The 26,339-nt window shown below is 37.5% G+C and overlaps 1 protein-coding gene across 1 annotated transcript in view; it reads right to left on the bottom strand.

Moving 5' to 3' along the window:
- Positions 1–387: 387 nt before the first annotated feature.
- Positions 388–26,339, bottom strand: part of LOC121388306 (deoxynucleoside triphosphate triphosphohydrolase SAMHD1-like) — a 36,071-nt gene continuing 10,119 nt past the window's right edge. Inside the window, exons 2-12 of the mRNA XM_041519598.1 lie at positions 23,606–23,633; positions 23,157–23,317; positions 22,449–22,564; positions 17,850–17,920; positions 16,748–16,879; positions 15,853–15,900; positions 9,852–10,025; positions 9,087–9,178; positions 6,262–6,318; positions 2,003–2,225; positions 388–446 (exon numbers count right to left, since the gene is read on the bottom strand). Coding sequence (XP_041375532.1) covers positions 426–446; positions 2,003–2,225; positions 6,262–6,318; positions 9,087–9,178; positions 9,852–10,025; positions 15,853–15,900; positions 16,748–16,879; positions 17,850–17,920; positions 22,449–22,564; positions 23,157–23,317; positions 23,606–23,632 — 1,122 coding nt within the window. The 5' untranslated portion in view covers position 23,633 and the 3' untranslated portion in view covers positions 388–425. The remainder of the gene's footprint in view (positions 447–2,002; positions 2,226–6,261; positions 6,319–9,086; positions 9,179–9,851; positions 10,026–15,852; positions 15,901–16,747; positions 16,880–17,849; positions 17,921–22,448; positions 22,565–23,156; positions 23,318–23,605; positions 23,634–26,339) is intronic.

Genomic DNA, 26,339 nt, shown 5'->3' with positions numbered 1-26,339 from the left:
AAGCACTGGCTCCTCTACTACTTGTGCCAAAACCAGGTGTAGACTTCACAACTTACTTAAAACGCAGTCGACTTTCAAAAGTCAACAGACCAAAATTGAATATCAAATTCGGACAGACATGAACTGTGATTCGAAAAATGTAGTATATCTAATCACCTGTAATTTATGTAAAAAACAGTACGTAGGACAAACGCAAAACCAACTGAGAATTAGAGCAGTTTGTCACAAGTATGATATTCGGCATGAAGTTGACACCCCTGTCGCCAATCACTTCAATCTACCTGACCATTCGTTAGATGAAAATTTTGAAATAATTCCAATTGAACAACCCCTGATACTTGGTTCAAAAGACGAAACAGACCTCTTGAGACTTGAACGAGAGGCCTTCTGGATTCGTACATTACAGACAAAACAGCCATTTGGAATCAACGTTGAATCTGGTAAAGCTGTAAAAAGAGATAAAATAATGTTTCCAATAATTTACAGTCGACGTAGCGTTGATATTGGTAAACTTATGAAGGAGGAGTTTTTAAATCTGCAAACTGTTATGAAAAACCCTATTACAGCACGTCCGGTTATTGCATATAGAAAAAATCCAAGTCTCAAGGATATCTTAGTCTCCACCCGACTACACGCCGCTTAAGCCTCTAAGCCAATCCATTTTTCAGTGGTTGGTTTGTTGTTATCCCTTTCCTAACAATTTTTTAAAAACAAATACATCGTATCCGGCTGTAAACAAAACATAGTACTAGCCAAATAAATTTAAAACAAGACCGAAAAACAGTTATATTTTGTATATCACAACGGTCAATTTAAAATCAATTTCGAATCCCTGGGGCAAAATTAGAAAATAAAAAATTTTTAGTTTTAAAAAATTCCTGAGCCAGTGCGTTCATTCATTCTTAAATACATACAACATACATACAGACAGACATACACACACATACATACATACATACAACAGACATATACATACATACATACATACAACATACATAGACATACACACACATACATACATACATACAACAGACAGACATACACACATACACATACATACATACAACAGACATACAGACATACATACATACATACAACAGACATACGGACAGACATACATACATACAACAGAAATACAGACAGACATACATACATACACACATACAACATACAGACAGATATACACACATACATACATACATACATACAACAGACATACAGACAGACATACACACACACAGTATCGTGGCAAGTCTGCAAAGTTGCGGGCGATTCGGTGCCTATGTTCGAGTCCCAGCAACGGCATGGGACAATTTTTGAGGCCAGAAAGGATTTAATTATCCCCTGCGCCAGTGCGTTAATATCTATGTATGTAATAGTCAACCTCGACATACATACAATATATAGATATTCATACATCAATACATACTAGCCAGTGCCATGTCTGCCCACTGTTTCATGCACGTAAGCGGGATCGACCGCGTAGATTGTAGGCCCCATGCATATGGTTGAGTTAAAGAAACTTCCTTTTTATGGAAGCTTCGATAGCTCAGAGCATATCGTGGTTAGTCTTGCAATTTGCGGGCGAATCGGTGCCACAGGTTCGAGTCCCAGCAACGGCATGGGACAATTTTTGAGGCCAGGAAGGATTTAATTATCCCCTGCGCCAGTGCGTTAATATCTATGTATGTAATAGTCAACCTCGACATACATACAATATATAGATATTTATACATCAATATATACAACAGACATACAGACAGACATACACATACATACATACATACATACATACAACATACAGACAGACAGACATACACACACACATATGAATGACTGTTTTAGTCCTGATTCGACAACACGCTACTGTATATTTTTATGTTTTATTTCATGCTTGTTTATTACGTTTTTGTTTTTGTTTTATTGGTTTGCTTGCATATACTTGTCATTTTCGCGTAGATATGCTTACATGCTGGGACCCAAGCTATCCATAATTTGTCACCTTTATGTGCGGTTTGTCTTTATCAGGTATGACATCGAATTTCTTAATGGGCCTACTCTGGCCAACACATTTGTAGAGTTTGCGTGTTATGATCCTGTTCAGTATCTCCTGCGACCTGTGAAGTCCCGGGTCTTTAGAGAGCAGAATTTGATGGAAGACATCATCCGTCAGTTTCGTGTAGGCCTCCATGTCATCGATACACTCCGACATCTTTCTGTCTTCTCTGTAAAGTAAATCATATAGTTTGCTAGATTTAATCCGTGCCTTCTTAACCTAGCCAGCCCTCATTAGCCGAGGCTATGTCAAAGTGACAAAGATGGCGGCGCCCATTGATGTTGTATTTATAGAATTCATCTGTGTACGCACGATGCGCTACGTAGCCCAGTGGCAAAGCGCTTGCTTAATATGCGGTCGGTGTGGGATCGATCCCCGTCGGTAGGCCCATTGGGCTATTTCTCGGTCCAGCCAGTGCACCACAACTGGTATATTAAAGGCCGTGGTATATGCTTTCCTGTCTGTGCAATGGTGCATATAAAAGATACCTTGCTACTAATGGAAAAATGTAGTGGTTTCCTCTCTAAAAGACTATCAGAATTACCATATGTTTGACATCCAATAGTCGATGATTAATAAATCAATGTGATCTAGTAGTGACGTTAAAAAAAACTTGTTTAATAGATAGGCAGCCATCATCAGCCGAAGCTATGTTAATTTTTTTTTTAATGGCAGCGTCCATTTATAGAATATTTAGCACGACATGTGTACGGTAATCGACAGGACCTTGAGCGCAAAAAGATCATCGGGTAAGTACAAAGAAGGCTGTTGGCAGTGCAGACCAAAAAGATCATTACTAAGTGCGGCATCGGGTAAGTACAAAGAAGGCTGTTGGCAGTGCAGACCAAAAAGATCATTACTAAGTGCGGCATCGGGTAAGTACAAAGAAGGCTGTTGGCAGTGCAGACCAAAAAGATCATTACTAAGTGCGGCATCGGATACGTACAAAGAAGGCTGTTGGCAGTGCAGACCAAAAAGATCATTACTAAGTGCGGCATCGGATACGTACAAAGAAGGCTGTTGACAGTGCAGACCAAAAAGATCATTACTAAGTGCGGCATCGGGTAAGTACAAAGAAGGCTGTTGGCAGTGCAGACCAAAAAGATCATTACTAAGTGCGGCATCGGGTAAGTACAAAGAAGGCTGTTGGCAGTGCAGACCAAAAAGATCATTACTAAGTGCGGCATCGGGTAAGTACAAAGAAGGCTGTTGGCAGTGCAGACCAAAAAGATCATTACTAAGTGCGGCATCGGGCACGTACAAAGAAGGATGTTGGCAGTGCAGACCAAAAAGATCATTACTAAGTGCGGCATCGGGCACGTACAAAGAAGGATGTTGGCAGTGCAGACCAAAAAGATCATTACTAAGTGCGGCATCGGGCAAGTACAAAGAAGGATGTTGGCAGTGCAGACCAAAAAGATCATTACTAAGTGCGGCATCGGGCACGTACAAAGAAGGATGTTGGCAGTGCAGACCAAAAAGATCATTACTAAGTGCGGCATCGGGCACGTACAAAGAAGGATGTTGGCAGTGCAGACCAAAAAGATCATTGCTAAGTGCGGCATCGGGCACGTACAAAGAAGGATGTTGGCAGTGCAGACCAAAAAGATCATTGCTAAGTGCGGCATCGGATACGTACAAAGAAGGCTGTTGGCAGTGCAGACCAAAAAGATCATTGCTAAGTGCGGCATCGGGTAAGTACAAAGAAGACTGTTGGCAGTGCAGACCAAAAAGATCATTACTAAGTGCGGCATCGGGTAAGTACAAAGAAGACTGTTGGCAGTGCAGACCAAAAAGATCATTACTAAGTGCGGCATCGGGTAAGTACCAAGAAGACTGTTGGCAGTGCAGACCAAAAAGATCATTACTAAGTGCGGCATCGGGTAAGTACCAAGAAGACTGTTGGCAGTGCAGACCAAAAAGATCATTACTAAGTGCGGCATCGGGTAAGTACCAAGAAGGCTGTTGGCAGTACAGACCAAAAAGATCATTACTAAGTGCGGCATCGGGTAAGTACCAAGAAGGCTGTTGGCAGTAAAGACTAAAACGATCATTACTAAGTGCGGCATCGGGTAAGTACCAAGAAGGCTGTTGGCAGTGCAGACCAAAACGATCATTACTAAGTGCGGCATCGGGTAAGTACCAAGAAGGCTGTTGGCAGTGCAGACCAAAAAGATCATTACTAAGTGCTGCATCGGGTAAGTACAAAGAAGGCTGTTGGCAGTGCAGACCAAAAAGATCATTACTAAGTGCGGCATCGGGTAAGTACAAAGAAGGCTGTTGGCAGTGCAGACCAAAAAGATCATTACTAAGTGCGGCATCGGGTAAGTACCAAGAAGACTGTTGGCAGTGCAGACCAAAACGATCATTACTAAGTGCGGCATCGGGTAAGTACCAAGAAGGCTGTTGGCAGTACAGACCAAAAAGATCATTACTAAGTGCGGCATCGGGTAAGTACCAAGAAGGCTGTTGGCAGTACAGACTAAAACGATCATTACTAAGTGCGGCATCGGGTAAGTACAAAGAAGGCTGTTGGCAGTACAGACCAAAAAGATCATTACTAAGTGCGGCATCGGGTAAGTACAAAGAAGGCTGTTGGCAGTACAGACCAAAAAGATCATTACTAAGTGCGGCATCGGGTAAGTACAAAGAAGGCTGTTGGCAGTGCAGACCAAAAAGATCATTACTAAGTGCGGCATCGGGTAAGTACCAATTAGACTGTTGGCAGTGCAGACCAAAACGATCATTACTAAGTGCGGCATCGGGTAAGTACCAAGAAGACTGTTGGCAGTACAGACCAAAAAGATCATTACTAAGTGCGGCATCGGGTAAGTACCAAGAAGGCTGTTGGCAGTACAGACCAAAAAGATCATTACTAAGTGCGGCATCGGGTAAGTACAAAGAAGGCTGTTGGCAGTACAGACCAAAAAGATCATTACTAAGTGCGGCATCGGGTAAGTACAAAGAAGGCTTTTGGCAGTGCTGAATGTAGAGGATTGGACAACATCACCAAAAGACATAACCATTGTATAGGATGTTCCAGGAATCACCAGGAAGGGAGAACAGTCAAATGCCATCCTATAGTCTTTTACACGGGAAATGCTTCAAGACAAGTATATCACCTCACAGTGGACCCATGTCTACACAGATGGTTCAGCTGAAGAGGCAGTAAAGAATGCTGGTAGTGGTGTCCACGTAAGATTTCCTGATGGACGAGTAACTTCCAGATCATACCCAGCAGGAAAACAGTCAACAAACTTCAAAGCAGAAACAAATGCCCTTCTTCAAGCCACCAGACTCATCGATTTGGACAATCCACTTCCATCACATGTTGTCTTCCTAACACATTGCAAATCCCTCACTCAGAGCATACCTCAGGAAAACCTAGTAATAGCAGTTAAACAGGGAATGGCTGACCTTTCTCTACACATACAAGTTGTAGTCCAGTGGGTTCCAGCACATTGTGGTATTGCAGGGAATGAACCTGCTGACAGGCTGGCAAAGGAGGGAAGCACAATGGAACAACCAAAACATTCAATCTCCTTGAGAGAGACAAAAACCATAATTAAGAGAAAGTTCCGATGCACCCACGCTACAACCAAGGATCCAAACCATCATCTGGAGAGATACCAAGAGACAACCATGATGACCACTAAATATTCGGAATACTCCTGAATTAATAATTTTATTACAAACTATTTTTGTCGAATGGGGTTTCTTGCTTAACCAAATGTAGCTAAAATTACTGTGACTTGGGTCTAACAAAGCATTGTGAGCTTTATGGAACATGCCGAAAAACATTAGGTATACGGCAGATCGTTTTTTTCTTAATAAATATATCTACCCCTATGGGTCGAGAAAAAAGAGTTATGTATGTGCTCTTTTCACCTACATATCAATCAAATATATTTTTTTTAAATAAATCGGAAAACAATAATTAGAGTCAGCCTTGTTTTCTAGGTAGAATCAGGTTTTTGGGGACTGGCAGTCCTCCCTCAGGCGGTGTGCGCATGAGTGATAACATCTTGTAAATTATTTACTATTGTGGCAGTTCTCTTAAGAACTAGCACCTAATATTGGATCATGGGCGTAATCACTGATTTTCTAAACATCCTTTAGACTGTCTTGTGCAGAAATGCGACTTTGATCAATGAATATAGTTTTGTCGTTCAGATTCCAGAAACAAAGTTCTTTTTACGCCTTACCCATTTGTGCCTGGGATCTTAATGTATTCATCTGCTGCAATAAGAGCTTCCGCTACCCTACAATAAACAAACAAAACAATTATGATAAAACTAATCGGTATATAAATTGTCAAAAAGTTCTCAAGAATGCTATTAATAATTTTAATAGATACAAAAACAAAGGGATTCAAACGGAATATTTTAAAATAAATTTCTTAAATTAAATTAATATTCGCACTATTACACATTATTCGCACTATTACACATCACTGCATGAGCGCGAGTGTAATAAAAAAAATTATGGGACAAGTTGGGAATTATTTTATTTCCCAAACTAGAGCGAGGGATATAAAACAATTCCCAAACATTTCCATACATTTTGAGTGGCGATGCTGTGACATATTGTAATACACATAAATTATATATGGATGTTATTAATCGTAATTAAACAGACAGTTCATCACAATTTTATCAAGATTTATTAAGTACAACACTGAACATTTCAGACAAAAAAACAAATACATATATATAATATGCAACTGCCAACATGTATGAACAATAAACGTTACGGTAAAAGGAGTACATAAATAGATTCCTTTGAACAATATTTACCTTGAACGCTTAGATCATAATACAGAAACAAATTTACAACTTGACCAAAACAATGTAATTAAGAAAAGAAAAGTTTATAATCTAATTTAAATAGTCAGATATTAAAATTATTCTCCAGATTGCAGCACAAGGGGCTGCAGTAGGTTCGAAACCTGCCAAATGACATTTCGTGTTTTTAAATATTATATTTATTGGATAGATGTTTCTGTTGGTGGACTATTAGTCCCCGAGTGCGTCGTTAACCCCGTTGCAATTTAAAAGATGCTGGATATAAATACTAAATTATTACATTAATTTCGAACCGGGTGTTTGACAGTACATATTCTTACCTACCGGTTAAGGTGCTTATATTTTTTGTATAAGCCACGTACGCCGAGTGGATAAGATGCTGGACTGGCAAATGTCAATTGACACTTGGTGCTTTTAAATATTAAATGTGTTTCATAAATGAAGTGGGGAAAACTAAACACCCATCAACAGGGCGACCAACCTAATATAAATATTTTCCCGGAATTTTCTGGTATTTTAATTTTTAAGTGCGCGAACGCTCCTTTCAAAGCAATAGTTTAAAGCACGCGAAAACGCCATTTTCAAAAATATAAAAAATAATTTAAACAGCACCATATTTGTCATATTTAAAAAATAACAACAACCAAAGAGATACATAACAATAAAAATATTTTTAGTATTTATTGGAATGTTATGTATTCAATAATAAATGTATAAATCAATTCACATAAGTGGCAGAAATTTTCTACTTCCTTTTTAAGCATAGCCCTACTTTATGGCTGGTCTAGTAAAACATGCTAAATATATTCATCAGTGTAAATAAAGTTACTATACCTAGTACAGCAGTTAACAGCATTATCACACACGCGCGCGCGCACACACACACACACACAGACCAAGCATCAAAATCATCTTTAAAAACCCCACCTAAAAGCCCCACTTTATTAGCAAATAGTGTAGTGCAGTTTCACTCCCACCTACAGATTAGTAATAAAGTGACAAACTTGGGACCAATGTTATTTTTATGTAGGTGCATTGCCACATTTGCACTATTTCATCAATGGGGTCGAACTAATTTGTGGTTAACTGATTCGAGGTAAAGTAAAGTTTGTTTTATTTAACGACGCCACTAGAGCACATTGATTTTTTTATCTTATCATCGGCTATTGGACGTCAAACATATGGTCATTTTGACACTGTTTTACGACATGCAGCAAGGGATCTTTTATTTGCGCTTCCCACAGGCAGGATAGCACAAACCATGGCCTTTGTTGAACCAGTTATGGATCACTGGTCGGTGCAAGTGGTTTACACCTACCCATTGAGCCTTGCGGAGCACTCACTCAGGGTTTGGAGTCGGTATCTGGATAAAAAATCCCATGCCTCGACTAGGATCCGAACCCAGTACCAACCAGCCTATAGACCGATGGCCTGCCACGACGCCACCGAGGCCGGTCTAACAGATTCGAGGATGAAATGTCTGGTACCCACATTAAGACTGGCTATCGTTCTGCATTACGCTTATATTACTATTAGAATTGCACTTATACGGCAAAATCTAACAATGGTTTGTAAAAATTTACTTTTTATATAGTTTAACTTACTTGAATAAAACAAGATCGGAAGGTATATTAATTAATTAATATTAATGTCATGAATGTGTCACAGATTACTGGTAGCCAAATAGTATTTAGTGAAATGTTGCACGTGAAAGCATACGAAAAGAATTTAAGAAGAGAATTGTGGATCCGTTTCTTTTGTTTTCGTACGATCGCAAGTGTTCTGTTATATGTTCAGGTTTTTACAGACCGTGGCGAAGTTGCATGCATCGCCTTAGAACCGATGTCTGCCCCGTAGTAATTACTAAATGATATTTGAAATATCTTTAAAATGAATACATAAACTACATAGCAAGTAAGATAAATTTTATACATGGCTTCAGTTTACTCGATTGTCAAAAGCCAATAGACAAACGTCTTCCATAATTACCAAGTTCAGGTTGCAATGGGAATGCAGGATGATAAACTCTGTTTAATAAACTCGGGATTTAAAAATATAGAAAATATAAAATATATTCAGAAATGGTTGCTTCCAACAAAAATAATGATAGCGAATTTGGAAAAAATTCCGGAAATTTGGTATTAATTCCGGAATTCCGGATATGGGTTAAAAATTTCTGATTTTTTGGAACATTCCGGAAAGTTGGTCGCACTGCATCAACCTACATAACGTCCAGGATCTTGGAAGCTTTGTGTTGGTAAGCCTGTCGATGAAGAGTATACCGTGTGTAGAACATGTTGTACATATTTTGAGCCTCCTGCAATGACAAAGAAAAACAGAAAGCCTTAAAGGTACCTTGTCCACTTACACAGGTGTAGCCTGAGGGTGGCGTGGAGGTCATGCACCCCCAATCACAGCTTGTTTGAATTAGTTTGGGGGGGGGGGGTTAATTCACATTAAGCCATGTGAAATTTAAATCTGAGTTTATTGCTCTTCCTACAGCGTAATGAAGTAGTGTCCTGGGAGTGGCAGTCCTCCTGTAGGAACAATCACAACCTTGCTAATGGTCTTGTGCAGAAAGTTATACGGGTTTGTAGCTGAGATTTGTGAAAGCAATGTTGGAAGTGGCAGTCCTCTAATGATAACGTAGACGCACCGTTCTGCACGACACAACAAGCCATGTGAGCACAGTATTACAGTCACGATCTTGCCAAGACCGCCTTTGAACTCTCCCTTATTTAGAGATACGGTTTTTCTGCAGAACAACTCATGTGAGATTAATATTAGTCACGATCTTGTCATGACACACTTTGAACTCTCCCTTATGTAGAGATACGGTTTTCCTGCAGAACAACTCATGTGAGAGTAATATTAGTCACGATCTTATCAAGATATGCTTTGAACTCCCTCTTTTGTAGAGATACGGTTTTGTTTTTCATATTAGCTAAATGTAATTAATTAATTAATTTATTTATTTATTTATGCCTTACCTTGTCTCTTGCGCAAATCTGAAGCTGGCCATCACCGTCGTCTTCTCTCAAAACACGGGTGAACTTCATGTAGCGAACATGGTCAAAGTTGTTTTGAATACCCAGCATGTGGCAGTCTCGGGCGAAGTAATCCCATTTGTCAACATCAATCTGATTTCGTTTATTGGCCACAATCTGTAGAACAAATGATTATTAAACATGATTTATTAACATTAACGTAAAGACTCGGCATAAGTAAATGAAGTAAAGGTATTTCTGAATTTGGAATATGCAAACAATGGAACTTATTCAATCAATCTGGATAATATACATGTACAGTGGAACCTCGTTAGTCCGGACAGTATGGTTATTAAAAAAAAACGTCCGGATTAACGAATTTCCGGATTACTGAAATGTACGTGATGAGTAACCTCCCTTGATTCAAAAACAAAATAAAAACGACACATTTGAATTTTACAACCAAACAATTCTTCAACCAGTTTTGTTCTGTTGATCCGCCTCGTGGTGTGAATAAGCGCTATTTGCATGTCCGAGAGGCCAGTCTACTATTCAGTAGTGTACTGCCAGGTGCTTGTCTTAAAGTTAGAAAATGCGATTAAATAAAATGAAATACTGTTTAAGACATGTTGCATTGTTGATACTAAAAGTTTGATTACTAGCGACAACAAGTTTTCAATTTTATTAGTCGTGTTTTGTCGTACCGGTTAATGTTGTAAATCTAGGCCACGTGGTCGAGTTCATTTCCACGAAGTGGGTACGTTGTTGAGGAATGCATATTGTTTCTCACTTATATACAATCATTATTAGTTTAAAGTTTCTACGTTTACAGATTATATTTTAAACATATTAAATGGCGAAATTATAATTCATTTCTGCTATATCTACTGATATAATATAGACGCCAACATGATACACCCCTCCGCCCCTAGCACAGAAATACAACTCTCTCAAAATCGGCATGAAACTGAATGAGCATTGTTCCACTTATGAAAGAGTCGCAAGCCAGTGTTTTGATAGCAATAACATATAAAGACGTTTTCTTTGTCTTTATTTTGGGTGACTGGCAATACTCTTGAGTTGGGACACCAAAACAATTATAACCAGTATTCAGTAATAGATCTTACAGGCAAGTTGGGAGGGTAGTTACAAAACGAGGTCATGGGGTACCGTAGGGTATGATCAAGAGTTACCCACTTTTAAAAATAAAATACTCCCCCCCCCCCCTCCCATAAAATAAAACAGCCAGTCTGGTCATAGATCAAAGAAATTATATTTAAAAAAACAACAAACACTTGTAAACACTTGTGCTCTATCCGACTAACACTAAATAAACACAGGTGAATGGTTAAATAAACTGCGCTGTGAAACCCCGTGCAGCCATTTTATCTCTGTCGATTCCTTGAGCGTTAATTGGCGGATTACTTGTATGTTCAATTAGCGGCGACCGGTCAAACGAAGCAATTTGCCTTTACTTTTTACATTTGCTTCAGAATTATGACCGTCCGGTTCCGGAAGCTGAATATCCGGATTAACGAATAATTTTACTGAGTGGTCGTTTCGTTTTGTGATAAAACCGTCCGTAAGGTGAGGATTCCGGACTACTGGAGTCCGGACTAACGTGGTTCCACTGTACTTAGAAATATATCATGTGCCACCATATTTCAAATTTAATAAACCCACCAAAACTTTCCTTTCCATGCACTAGACACTATTGCATCTATTAGTCTTCAATTATAGTTTTGCAGAACGTTGACTTGGGCAGTCACAACATTACATGTACATCCACCGCTTGTGGCCGTCAATCTTATTACTTGTACCTCTACCGTTACACTGACGTAGCCAGGAGTTTAGGGGTGGGGGCACACTATGTATGTATGATTTTATAAAATAATTTAATACAGTAAGAACAAAAAAGGTTTGATGTGGGACATGAACCCCGTGCACCCCCCCCCCCCCCCCCCCCCCAAGACCGTGGGCCCACTATAACCCCCTGCCCCCCCCCCCCATACGTATTTTTCAAGATGAGTATATATTTGAAGCCTATCCATAGTCATATTCAAATCAGCTTGTTTGCAGGCAATCTGTTGGTGGGTGTGCCTGTAGGGCACGTTTGAGTGTAGGCACCCTATTTATTTTTAACAGGGCAAATTTCTGATCAAGGTGAATGTTCCACATAATTTTTAAAAATATTTGAAAATAATTCTGGACTATATCACTGCTTTTACTTTAAAGCTAGGTTACTGGTGAATGTATTCCACCAAAAAAGAATACATTTTTGGAATCTGACTAAGCATAGTGAGTCAATGAATTTGAAATGTCCTGAGTATTACAAACATAGTATGTGAAAAAACTGCATGGCAATGTTGAAGTTAACATGCATACATATTTTGAACAGGTTTAAGACCAAATTATGAATGCTATTCATGCTAAATTACATGTTCATAACAACAAACCACAAAGCAATGCAATATATGTGGTATGGATATAGTACCGGGGATATACTCACCAGCAAACGTTACACAGTTCCCGATATACGTAATTCTCTATGTACATGTGTATATATACATACTGTACCTAAAACATTCTGATCCTTTTATTATTATATTGTATTTAATATCTGAAGGCAGCATTACTTAAATATGGTGCAGTACATGCTGTCTAAACCATTTACATGGATATTTTGAATATTTTTATATTACACAAAAGTCTTACAAACATAAAAGTGAATTTACATACCATTCAGGCAAGTCTGCATTATATATACAATTTATCTATCTCACAACAGTTCATCTTACAATAGCTAGTTTTTTTGTTGCTTATTGTATATTTTAGAATTGCAGTTCTATTTATACTATGCTTAACTTATGTTTTGGTGTATATAATTGATATCTACATAGAATATTGTCATCAGGCAAATATCTAGCACTATATAAATCTAACTTTCATTCCCAATTCTCAATCATTTTATGTGACCCAAATATGATATATGTGAATTTACAATTTTCTATTTCTACATCCTTCCTTTTATTCTATAAAGTAGATGTTAATAACAATTACAAAACAATATAATATGAGGTATGAATAATTATATACTTCTCAAAATAAGTTACTAGTAAGCAATGACAGAAATGTATTAATTACACATACTTAGAATTGCCTGAAGCTTTTATTATTAAGCACACACATTGACCTGGTTTTTTCTATAACGTATTGAGGCTTCATTATTCAAATATGGTTAAGTATATGGAGTTTATATACTATGTTCACATATTTATGAAGATGCCCCTCTGTTCTTAGTACCAGTCAATTATAAGTACCTTTCCTCGGCATGTGTGTTAAAACATTTACAATTCATCTATCTCACAGAAGCTTGTATTATTTTTAAAAACATATTTGTATTTAAATTGTGCTTAATTTATGAAAAGGTTTATATAACTGACATCAGATATAGTCATCAGGCATATCTAGCACTTGACTTTCTTTCCTATTTCAGTCTTATCATCTGACTCAAATATAATGTCTATTATGTTCACAATATCTGTAATTTCTTATTTTTCCTCTGGGCCTTTGCTCTTGTTCCTCCCCCAGTATGTCAACAGCTCTTGTATTATCAGATCACAAACCATCCAATTCAGCTTCAGTATTTCTATGTGGTTGAGGAATACCCTGGACTTTGTGATATGACTAATACCATATGAGACCATGGCAATTTGCTCTCTTCCAATTTACCGGCCTCGGTGGCGTCGTGGTAGGCCATCGGTCTACAGGCTGGTAGGTACTGGGTTCGGATCCCAGTCGAGACATGGGATTTTTAATCCAGATACCGACTCCAAACCCTGAGTGAGTGCTCCGCAAGGCTCAATGGGTAGGTGTAAACCACTTGCACCGACCAGTGATCCATAACTGGTTCAACAAAGGCCATGGTTTGTGCTATCCTGCCTGTGGGAAGCGCAAATAAAAGATCCCTTGCTGCTAATCGGAAGAGTAGCCCATGTAGTGGCGACAGCGGGTTTCCTCTCAAAATCTGTGTGGTCCTTAACCATATGTCTGACGCCATATAACCGTAAATAAAATGTGTTGAGTGCGTCGTTAAATAAAACATTTCTTTCTTTCTTTCTTTCTCTTCCAATTTGCTCTATTGGTACAGCATATTTTCAGGGAATATCTACTGGATGGAAGGTTTGCAACTAATCCACAGTAGCATAATAACAGCATTCGTGGTTTGGCACTAAATTTTGCATGTGAAAGGGGTTCTTCCAAGCCACACTTGATCTAATGAATCCCTACAAAGGTCTTAAGAGACTGGAAGACCTTTTAAATGAAAAAGAGAAAACTCTGCCCTCAGTTTCTTGGGAAGAGGGTTCTATTTGTGAGACAAAGTACATGTTTCAAACGCAAACCATGTCTGGGGGTGTTGTAAAGTACACAAGAAGATGCAGAAACAAAGATTATACTTCAATGTCTGTACATTGCTGCCAGTTCACCATCCCAGATACGAAATTTGTTATACACTCAACTTGGCAACAAGAGGCATCTTATAGATGTGCACAGCATCATTAAGGATGCAGGGAAGACTCCACCTAGCAATTCCAGCTGTGCTTGCCATTACTGGCTATGATACCAACAGTGCTTTTATGCAGAATGCAAAACTGGAGGTTTTGAATATGGATGATGGACATACTGATGGAGGAACCAGAGCAGTCTGGAGAAGGAGAATACCAGAAATTGTGAACATGACAGACATATTTTAATTGCATGAAAATGCAAAGGAATATGAAAGGAAGTCAAAACTTTCCTAGACAATATTTGATGTAGAAACTAATTATATACACCTGAGCATAAGTTAAGCACAATATAAATATAAAGGCAAATCTAAAAAATATTATAAACACAGACTAGTATAAGATGAACTTCTGTGAGATAGATGACTTGTACACGTAATGCAAAAGAAATTATGGTAGGTACACAAAACTGATGCTTTAAATTTTTAACACTGGTGTTTAGTAAAGAGGGACATATTCATAATATTGATGCACATACATGTATACTCAACATTTGTTTAGAATGTTTTTTGTCATTGTGTTCCCTCAAAATTGTTATTTAAGTCATTAAGTTTAAGAACATGCCACAATGCTGACAACTTTCAACGGAAGAAGTTGTATTTTTCATCATATTTAAAGGAAAATGCTGAAATATCTATTGGACCTTAATTAATTTTGTTGAGTATAGTATAGGCAGATATACTGAACCATATTTGAATAATGATGTCTCAATATATTAAAGACAGTGCCATTTTTAATGGTAAAAGGTTCAAGCAGCCACAAATATGTGTAAATATAGAAAATAATGCATTTCAGGCATTGCTTAACCTTTGCCGATGAGTATATCATTATTCATGCCACATATTGCATTGTTATTTGGTTTGTTACTATTATCATCTAGTATAGGATGAATATCATTCATTTTGGCCTTATATCTGTTAAAAGTTTATATGGATGACAACTTTATCACTATATTTAATTTTTCAATATAGTGTTTTTGGGACACAAAATTTGCAACGGTACCCCTATTCAAATGGCGATATTTTTTTAATCCACCAACATTTTTGCTGCAGATAAGCAGATATTAAATTCATATATAATGAGGTATCTACAAATACTTGTCTCCAAAAATACCTGGTGTGTGGGGGGGGTCGGTATCTGGCCCATGGACTACCTCCCTCCCTTGTTTTTAAATTGAATCTGGAGCATTTTGTACTGCATTCAGACAGGGCTGCTTTCGTACTTTCAAAATTGATGTTCATTTTCACTGAAAGGTTTTCAATAAGATATGTATTAAATTATTAAATGAAATAAGCAGTTAATTTGGATTTATTGCTTTAGGGGTTTGGACATTTTTGGGGGTTGTTGGTTTTTGTTGTTGTTGTTTTTTGTTTGTTTTTGGCGGGATGCTTCGTTTTGGGGTGATGTAAAATATGGCATACTACAAGGGCAATACGTACCTCATACAGAAAGCTTTTTTCTTTATCTCTTCCCTTGCCTTGCCAATCCTATAAAACATAAATTGTTTTCAAATGTACAAAATAGAACCATGAAAATGTGTAACATTATGGATACATGTTCAAAGAACCTACAGACGATCATAGAAACCTATAACAGAAAGCTTAAGCATAAAACTAAAACCTACTTAAAACTTATCATCGTAAAACATTTAACATTGGTGAAAATAAAAACATTTCTTGTAAATAGTTCGTCCATCAACTTTTTAAAACAAAGAAAATAAAATTACAATTTTGAAATTAATTTAAACACCAAACAACAAAACAGTTCCAATTCAGAATTGTATATTTGCACAAGGCAGAATTAAAGGGGTGTTTTTACAAGGTCGTTGTGGGCCCCGTCAATTACAGTTATGTGACAGCCCCCAAAATTTGAAATCATTTAGCGGCAGCAATTTGTTTTACTGATGATTTCATCGCTTTCGAGGGTTAATCATGAGTTTCATCTATAAGAAGACTTCCAATCTCCAGGACGATACATCCTTCTTTAAATTACTATGTCGATAGGGGGGGGGGGGGGGGGGGGGGGGCACGTAGCTCAGTGATAGGACGTTTGTCTCATGTGCGATGGATCACAGGATCCTGTCTATGGCAAATTGCATATACAATGTATCGATAAGTGTAGCCTTGTAGCCCATGTAGTAGCAACGGGTTTTCTCCCTCTCTGTCAGTTCTCTCGGCCAAGTGTCCAAATAACACTGTAGTTTTATAATGTGCTGAGGTGTCATTAAACACATTTTCCTTTCCTTTGTCATGAGGACTGCCACTCCCAGGACTGGTTTGACAAACCGTTGTGACGACAGGACGGGGACAACTGGACGACAGGGGTTTCACCTACCTTAGTCGGGAGCAGACCTTTTATTAGTTCTCTGATAAATATCAAATCCGTTTCTTCCAGTGATTCCTTATCAAAATCAGACTTAAGCGTCTTTGCTATAAGGTCAAAGAAATCAACAGACGCTGTTTCATGCTGAAATTAAAAACAACACCATATGATCGAGTTTTTCAGTCGTATTTGGTTTGAGAAACTAGTCATATATATATATATATATATATATATATATATATATATATATATATACACATACACACATATATACATATACATACATACACATACATACATACATACATACATACATACATACATACATACATACATACATACATGCATGCATACATGCATACTTTGCTGGCGATTCGGTGCCATGGGTTCGATTTAATTATCCCTGCGCCAGTACGTTAATATCTATGTATGTAACAGTCAACCTCGACATACATACAATATATAGATATTCATACATCAATACATACTAGCCAGTGCCAGGTCTGCCCACTGTTGCATGCATGTATGCGGGATAGATTGCTGAGTTGAAGAGCATCATTGTTATGGATGCCTCAATAGCTGAAAAGTATCGTGGCAAGTCTGCAAAGTTGCGGGCGATTCGGTGCCTATGTTCGAGTCCCAGCAACGGCACGGGGCAATTTGTGAGGCCAGAAAAGATTTAATTATCCCCTGCGCGAGTGCGTTAATATCTATGTATGTAACAGTCAACCTCGACATACATACAATATATATATATACACATCAGATTAGAAGGCAGACGTCTAGCACGCCATATATACACAGACCCACACACACACACGCATGGAATACGATGCAGTTGTAAAACATTTTTAATACAATATTGGACTTCAATCACAAACTGGCAACTTGCCTTTTTATAATGAATTTGACATGCTGAATTCGAATCTGCTTGTTACCATGTTCGATTTTACATTAGAAACGCACAATATCGCAATTTCGAATGTGGTCACCAAAATGGACATTATTTTGTCGTTGCCAGCTTCTGTTAAAATGCATTTTACTCCTTGCATAATGCATTTTTACCCAGTTTATCGTCCTGTCTGTAATATTATGAGGAAAGCTTTGTACAAACCGTCCAAGTTACATCGGGTCTGGTGTTTGGAATGAATACTCGATCAAACATATGTGAAAATGGACCATGACCTACAACAAAGAAATTAATTTAGCTTTCGCATATGACAGTTAGTATGACATTGGCTTATCAGGCACATTCCAAAAACGGGACATCTGTTCCGACACAAGACAATTAAAAAAAAAACCCTAAATACAAATATTCCAGGTTCTGCCATAGTCTGCCAGACTACTAAGTATCACTATGGTTTAAGTCACTTGTTTCCCGAGGGGTAGGCTACATTACAGCCTACATCTTCATAGCTTTCAGATTCATATAGTGGCATATCCTCCTCCTCCTCCCCCCCCCCCCCCCCCCCCCCCCCCCCACCCCCCACCCCCCACTGTATGTAACTGACTATGGCTTCCTTTGGATTTGTATGTTGTTGAATGGTCGATTACGGTTGTGAGGAGGATTTACTTCCGGAACCTATGGCTGACTTATAGGATATTCAACGAGCTTCCATTTTGTATCATGTTTATGTCCAGAGTGAAATAATTTTCAGTTGTCGCGAGCTTTAGCGAATGACAATGAAAATTATTTCACGAGAGGCATAAATATCATACGAAATGGTAGCGAGTTTTATATCCCATTTATTACCCATAATCGATCTTAATTTATATCACTCAGCTGGTTTGGTTGTATGTATGTATATATATATATATATATAAATTGCACTGAAAATGTCAGATATTATATATTATATATATATATATATATATATATATATATATATATATATATATATATATATATATATATATATATATCATATAATATCTGACATTTTCAGTGCAATCAAAGTATGTGATATTTTTCAGATCACATACTTTATGAATTTGACAACTATGCAAATTAGATGTAAATTAGTCGAGGTCTCGGCACTAGGTTTATTGACATTTAAGAAAACGTACTTGGGTGACACTCCATGATTGACGTATGCATTCATATTCATCAAATTAAAACATTTCAATGGCAATTTGACACTGAAAGCTGTCCAGCGTTCAGAAAACAAAAAAAGTTACGCATAACTTCATTTTGATGTAAGGACATTGTGACGTCATTTCCATTCAAAAATACACCGCGCCACATACATGTATTCTTACGTCATTTAAATATCTAGTAATGGCGGACTGGAATTAAAGTTGCGAGTTTACAAAAACACGTTATATTAAGCTTGAGCTTATATGATAAAGAGATTATTACCCTCATGTATTTCGGTATCGTCAATATCATATATTAGGAATAAAAATAATGTATTATGCTCGCCAGAGGCTCGCATAATACATTTTTTATTCCTAATATATGATATTGACGATACTGAAAAACACTCTGGTAATAACCTCTCTCTCTCTCTCTCTCTCTCTCTCTCTCTCTCTCTCTCTCTCTCTCTCTCTCTCTCTCTATATATATATATATATATATATATATATATATATATTTATCATATCACTACTAAGGAATAGCATTGGGCACGCCCATTACATAAATCACATATTTTGAGACATAAGTATGCAAATATTTAGAACATAAGTATGCAAATTACATTATTATGCAAATTATATACCGAAAACGTAGAACTATTTTCACCTGTCAAAATTGTTGACAAACAAACATGGCGTCTTTTGAAGTCGGAGATAGCGTTATTATCGATAAAAAAGGAAGTGCTACAATTAAAGCAACTCTACCTTCCGGTAATTATATAGATATGATTCAAGCTGAATTGTCACCAGAACGTTTACAGTTAGTGCAATCAGGGGATAGGGTAGATCCACGGACATCGAAGCAGACGCCACAATCCGGCAGGCCCAAACACAAAACTCGTAGATTTGTAGAAGTAGATGATACGATGATTGGTAATGTCATTACAGAAAATGAAAATACGAATACTGCCAAAAAAAACTCTATACGACATGCGCATTTTTGAAAACTATCTACAATCAATCAATGAGTCCAGACCAATACATGAAATGCCCCCCAAAGAACTCGATGTAATTCTGTGCAAGTTTTACATCAGTGTACGAAAAGAAACCGGGGGACATTACGAACCGAACAGTCTTACCTCTTTCCAAAGCAACATCGTAATAAATGTGGCTCAGCCTAAAAGTCCTGTTGTCCCCCTAAAACGACGAAGAATTATTTTCGACAGTGATTCAGACTCAGACTGAACTTGATGAAGCCCTTAAATAGGTCAGTGACGTAGATAGGCCTATGTCTGACAATGACGTAGTACTCGGCAAAATGCCGCGAAACGTTATTTTGAAAAATTTGGCTATTGTCAATTATTTTATTATAATTTCATTGTTTATATATAAAAGTGTTAAATTAGTATTAAATTGTTTAAATAGCTACAAGCTTTGTTTCCGCTTTTAACCTAGTTTCAGAAAGCATAGATAACCTTCAAGGTGTATTGACAAACCGATTATCAGCTGAGTGATTGACATGTACATGTATTCATACGTCATAACAGATTGTTACGTCCGAGCGTTGGGGTTTTGTTTATTAATCATTTAAGTGGAAAATAAACAAAATTGACAGTGATATGATAAATAGAATTCGTCACGAGTATTTTTTAATATGGGAAATATCAACCTCGGCCTGTTAATCTGTATTTGTCTCGGCAGAGCCTCGACAAATACAGATTAACGAAGCCTCGGTTGATATTTCCCATATTAAAAAATACTCGTGACGAATCCTATATATATATATATATATATATGGTTTACCATAGTTTGACACCCAGCAACCGATATATTTTTCGTGCTGGGGTGTCGTTAAACATTCATTCATTTATTCATTCATTCCTAATATATGATATTGATGATACCGAAACACACGAGGGTAATAATATCTTTATCATATAATTTTAAGCTTAATACAACGCGTTTATGAAAACTGTACACGCAACTTAATTCCAGTCTGCCATTACTACATATTCAAATGACGTAAGAATACGTGTCGCGGTCTCTGTTTAAATGGAAATGACGTTAAACTCGAATGACGTCATTTTGGATGTTTTTTGTTTTCTGAACGCTGGACAGCTTTCAGTGTAAAATTGCTATTGAAATGTTCTTTATTTGACGATTATGAATGCATACGTCAATTATGGAGTGTCACCTTAATAAGGCTTAAATGTCAATAAACCTAGTACCGTGACCTCGATTAATTTACATTTAATTTGCAGAGAGAGAGAGAGAGAGAGAGAGAGAGAGAGAGAGAGAGAGAGAGAGAGAGGGGGGGGGAGGGGTAGAGAGATAGAGGGTAAGTAGGTAGGTAGACAGACAGACAGACAGACAGACAGATAGATAGATAGATTGATAGATAGATACATACATACATACATACATACATACATACATACATGTTGTTTTCATATTGTTTTCATATTGTGTTAACATCATCAAAATACGTTTACAATGCAGTGTTGAGATGTCAATGTGAAAACGTCCGTAAAGAATAGCTTTTATCATTATTTTAAAGTGTAATATTAATTAAAAGGCGCATGGTTCGATTTATTGTTATCGGTCATAAGTAACGGAAATATAAATCCTCACACAACCGTAACTGTCCACAGGAAACCATACAAATCCGTAGGAAACCGTACAAATCCACAGGAAACCATACAAATCCAAATCCACAGGAAACCATACAAATCCACAGGAAACCGCGACAGCTTATATACAGTGATTACACGCTATATTTCATCTAGTCTGTGCCGAATTTGCTGCAGAAGCATTTAAGAAGTCTTAATTATGTTATGTCGCCAGCAGTGATGTTCGAGTGAACGATTATAATCGATAATCGATCGGCTCTACATATATATATTGATCGATTATAACTCTCCATAATGGACTGTCGCGGCCTTTGTTAAGCCATCGGACATAAGGCTGGTATGTACAGGGTTCGCAGCCCGGCACCGGCTCCCACCCAGAACACGTTTTAATGACTCGGTGGGTAGGTGAAACCCTTTTCTCTCATACTAAACACTAACCAACTAACCACTAACCAACTAACAACTAACCCACTGTCCTGGACAGAGCCCAGATAGCTGATATGTGTGCCCAGGACAGCGTGCGTGAACCTTAATTCGATATAAGCACGAAAATAAGTTGAAATGAAATGACTGTCGCGGGAAATGTTGTTCATACGGCATTAATAATGGATTTAAATATGTAGATAACTAGGATTGGGGTTTGCTTTCAGGTGCAAGTACATACAGTAAACATTTTGAATAGGCATTAAATGTAGAGTTAGCGATTTGTAAAGTTTCGTGAAGAACACGACGACGGCAGGTGAATAGTCCCATTAATTCAAATATTTCCTAAATTTATTTAATTCTAACCGATAGTATATAATCGAAAGTTGGTCGGTTGGTGCAGATCTATTATAACCGATAATCGATGATAAAATTCCAATCGATTCCCAACACTAGTAACAAGTGTTATCATTGACATTGTCACATTGATCTGGGACAATATAAAACAAACAAACAAAAACAAACAACCATTAAAAAAAAACCAAAACCTCAAGTGTTATGATTATCGATATTTGAGTACATACCAAGATCGTGACAGAGTCCAGCGATTTGTACACACAGAACATCCTTGTTTGTTATGTCCAGATCTGGTTGTTGGCTGCGTAAAGAGCGCACAAACTCGCCAGCCAAATGGTAAACCCTGCAGGAGAAACATAAGAAATGTTTGTTTAAAGACACTTCAGCACATTAAAAAAAAAATTAGTTTCCATCTCCGGCCACCTGATGTTTAACATACACATATAACATGTAGTTGTTCTACTAACACTTGTTCTTCTGTACATAATGAGACAAAGCCGCTCTGCTACGTGCATTGTCATTGGCTAATGTAATAGAAAATCAAGAGATGTCTTATATATGCCATCCTAGATCAGCATGTACCACGACTTTTGCTGTACCAGCCATCAGGTATCAGATGAGACGGGGTGGGGGTAGAGTGGGGGGGGGGGGGGTGTCCTTGCTGCGAGAATATGGTGTTATACATGTTACTTCTGTTGTTCATATAACATTTGTAATATATACTGATTGCTACCATGAACAAAAATTATAACAGAATCTGATAACTACCCAAAACATCATTTGTTTACTTCCATCAAGGCAGAACAAAAGCCTTTTACAAACAACATTCGTCATTTTGAAATATAACACGACCTCACTGATACAAAGCATAACTAAATGGACACAGCTTTAATTGGAAGACAAGATAGTGGCTCTAATGTATAGAAACGACTTGCCCAATGCAGTGTTCGAATCTGTTGTGCGACGCCCCGGGATAGACATAGTAACACACTCCAAGTTGTTTCAAGTAACGCAGGCGCTGGAACTGTGGAGTGTCGATGATTTTAACACACAGAGGGTGCACCACAATGGTGCCATGAATCGGATCATTAAAAACCTGTAAAATGCAAAATCTTCTCTTCTTTTTTTTTTTTTTTTTTTTAAATGTTAATAAGAATACATGTACTGTATTATAGCGAGTTTAAAACGTGGTAGTCTCTCTCTCTCTCTCTCTCTCTCTCTCTCTCTCTCTCTCTCTCTCTCTCTCTCTCTCTCTCTCTCTCTCTCTCTCTCTCTCTCTCTCTCAAAGTGACTGGCATACAACTCATGACGTAAAGACGCAAATTTCATACTCGTATTCGTATTTGTCGAGTTGCAAAATATATCCATGAACATAATCACTGACCTTGGGGTGTTCAACATTTCTGTCCATCCTGAAATAAATAAATACATACGTAAACAAACAAATAAATAAATAAATAAGCTAAGGCCTACTCAATTCTGTTCAGTTAAATAGTAATATAAAACATCGGGCGTTTCACACACGTTTCAAGATTATTCCATGAACATACTGACATTGTTGATTAACAGGCTATAAGATAATACCTTATGTAACCAGAGGCTGATCTGGGGGGTGGGAGGGGGTGTGGGGCAGAGGCCCACCCCCCCCTTTAAATTTTGCGACAGTTATAATTTTATTATATATTAATTTTAAATTTTTTACGATCCCTTCCAAACCTCCCCCAAAGTTCCATTGGCATTCTGCCTCATGTCACTGCCCCCCCCCCCCCAATGGATTTTCTGGATCCGACACTGGTAACGTTACTTTCAAATCATGCAACATGAAAATGTTGAATTTATGTTTCCAATGCAAAGCAACACCTTTTAGACCAAGCTCAAAATGCACTTTTTGCCATATACCATAAAACGTTTTGAGTCAATGGTTGAACCGATTTTATAATATGGGGTTTTGAAAATTTACAAATAATTCAAACAATTGATCTCGTTTTGTAATCGGATTTTGAAGGTAAACATTGTACTCTAAATGTTATGATATATGGAGAATTAGGAACGTTCCTTTTAGAAAAGTTACGAGGGGTGTCATTTTGGAATAAACTGGTTAAAGATGAAGATAAACTTAATAGTATATTATACAAATTAATATTTTCTTTAAACAGTGTTGAAAGAATTCAATTTAAGTTGTTGAAATTCATTTAAAAAAAAAGTATTTTCGATAACACGGAAATGGGTAAATCTGTACCAATCAAAATAATGATTTCAAATGCTATAAACAAGAATTAAAACAACAACTCTGCGATCAATTTATACAACAGTGATTTTCCGATAACACAAACTCTTCGAGGGGCCAAGTGTATACATTATTTAAAATAGAATTGTACTTCGAATCCTATTTGTCGAGATTATCGTACCAAAATAGATGCTGCCTTATTAAACTGCGTACGTCAAATTTAAGAATATCAATAAAAACTGGTAGATGTTTTAACGTTTCTGGAGAAAATACAATATGTAAACCTTGTAATACTGATATTGGAGATGAATATCATTGTTTATTTAATTATAAAAATCATAATATTGAAAATATTAGAAGAAAATATATCAAACAATATTATAGAATTAATCCTAGTGTTTTTAGTTATGCTATCATTATGTAATGGACCATTTAAAAAAAACCCCAAAAAACCCCAACACCCTTGGTCGTGAACTGACGTTTCTCCACACATTTTAGCTATTTTGATTGCACATCTTGTGTTCTATTGTAACTATAGATACTTCTATGTTGACGCCTGTTCTTGTCATGTATGTTAATTATGTATTTGAATTGTCTTCTTGATACATATTGTAATGTGTCAGAGTGTTGTTTAAGAAATCTTGAATCCCAAAGCCTTAAAACATCTTACAATAAGCCCACCCAACTGCCATTTCAGACAGAGTTGCCGTAGATATGCAAATACTTCATTGTACTATCTCATTTCAGACTGATGCAAAGTAAATATGCAATTGCTTCATTGCACTAAGTCATTTCCGAGTCACCGTAAATATGCAAATAGTACAAAGTCATTTCAGACTGAATCACCGCAAATATGCAAATACTAGTACAGCATTGTACAGAGTAATTTCAGACTGAGTCACCGCAAATATGCAAATACAAAGACAGAAAGAAAGAAATATTTTATTTAACGACGCACTCAACACATTTTATTTACGGTTATATGGCGTCAGACATATGGTTAAGGACCACACAGATTTTGAGAGGAAACCCGCTGTCGTCACTACATGGGCTACTCTTTCCGATTAGCAGCAAGGGATCTTTTATTTGCGCTTCCCACAGGCAGGATAGCACAAACCATGGCCTTTGTTGAACCAGTTATGGATCACTGGTCGGTGCAAGTGGTTTACACCTACCCATTGAGCCTTGCGGAGCACTCACTCAGGGTTTGGAGTCGGTATCTGGATAAAAAATCCCATGCCTCGACTAGGATCCGAACCCAGTACCAACCAGCCTATAGACCGATGGCCTGCCACGACGCCACCGAGGCCGGTCTAACAGATTCGAGAATGAAATGTCTGGTACCCACATTAAGACACGTACCCACATTGAGCCTTGCGGAGCACTCACTCAGGGTTTGGAGTCGGTATTTGGATTTAAAATCCCATGCCTCGACTGGGATCCGAACCCAGTACCTACCAGCCTGTAGACTGATGGCCTAACCACGATGCCACCGAGGCCGGTTACAAATACAAGTGCAGCATTGTACTAAGTCATTTCAGACTATTTCACCGCAAATATGCAAATACTAGTGCAGCATTGTACAAAGTGATTTTTTACTGTTTGACAACTTACGAGGCCCCCTTCTATATTCATTCATATTACTGAGTCACCGCAAATACGCAAATACTAGTGCAGCTTTTGCGATTGCGTGAAAGTTCGAAGTGATCCAAAATTTAATAGAACAGTTAATACTACGTGTCCTGTAATTTTGTGATATACGTGACATTATACGACTAAGTTGTCCAAATAAATCTAAGTACTACAAGTTTGTGTTGATGTTGTTGTTGTTGTTGCTGTTGTTGTCCCGCGTCCAATAAAGTAGAAATGAAGCCACTCTAAGCAGTTTTTG

Source organism: Gigantopelta aegis, chromosome 14, assembly GCF_016097555.1.
Source record: "Gigantopelta aegis isolate Gae_Host chromosome 14, Gae_host_genome, whole genome shotgun sequence".
NCBI lineage: Eukaryota > Metazoa > Mollusca > Gastropoda > Neomphalida > Peltospiridae > Gigantopelta > Gigantopelta aegis.
Note: the sequence above shows the minus strand (reverse complement) of the source record. Positions and strands in the feature narration are given on the sequence as shown.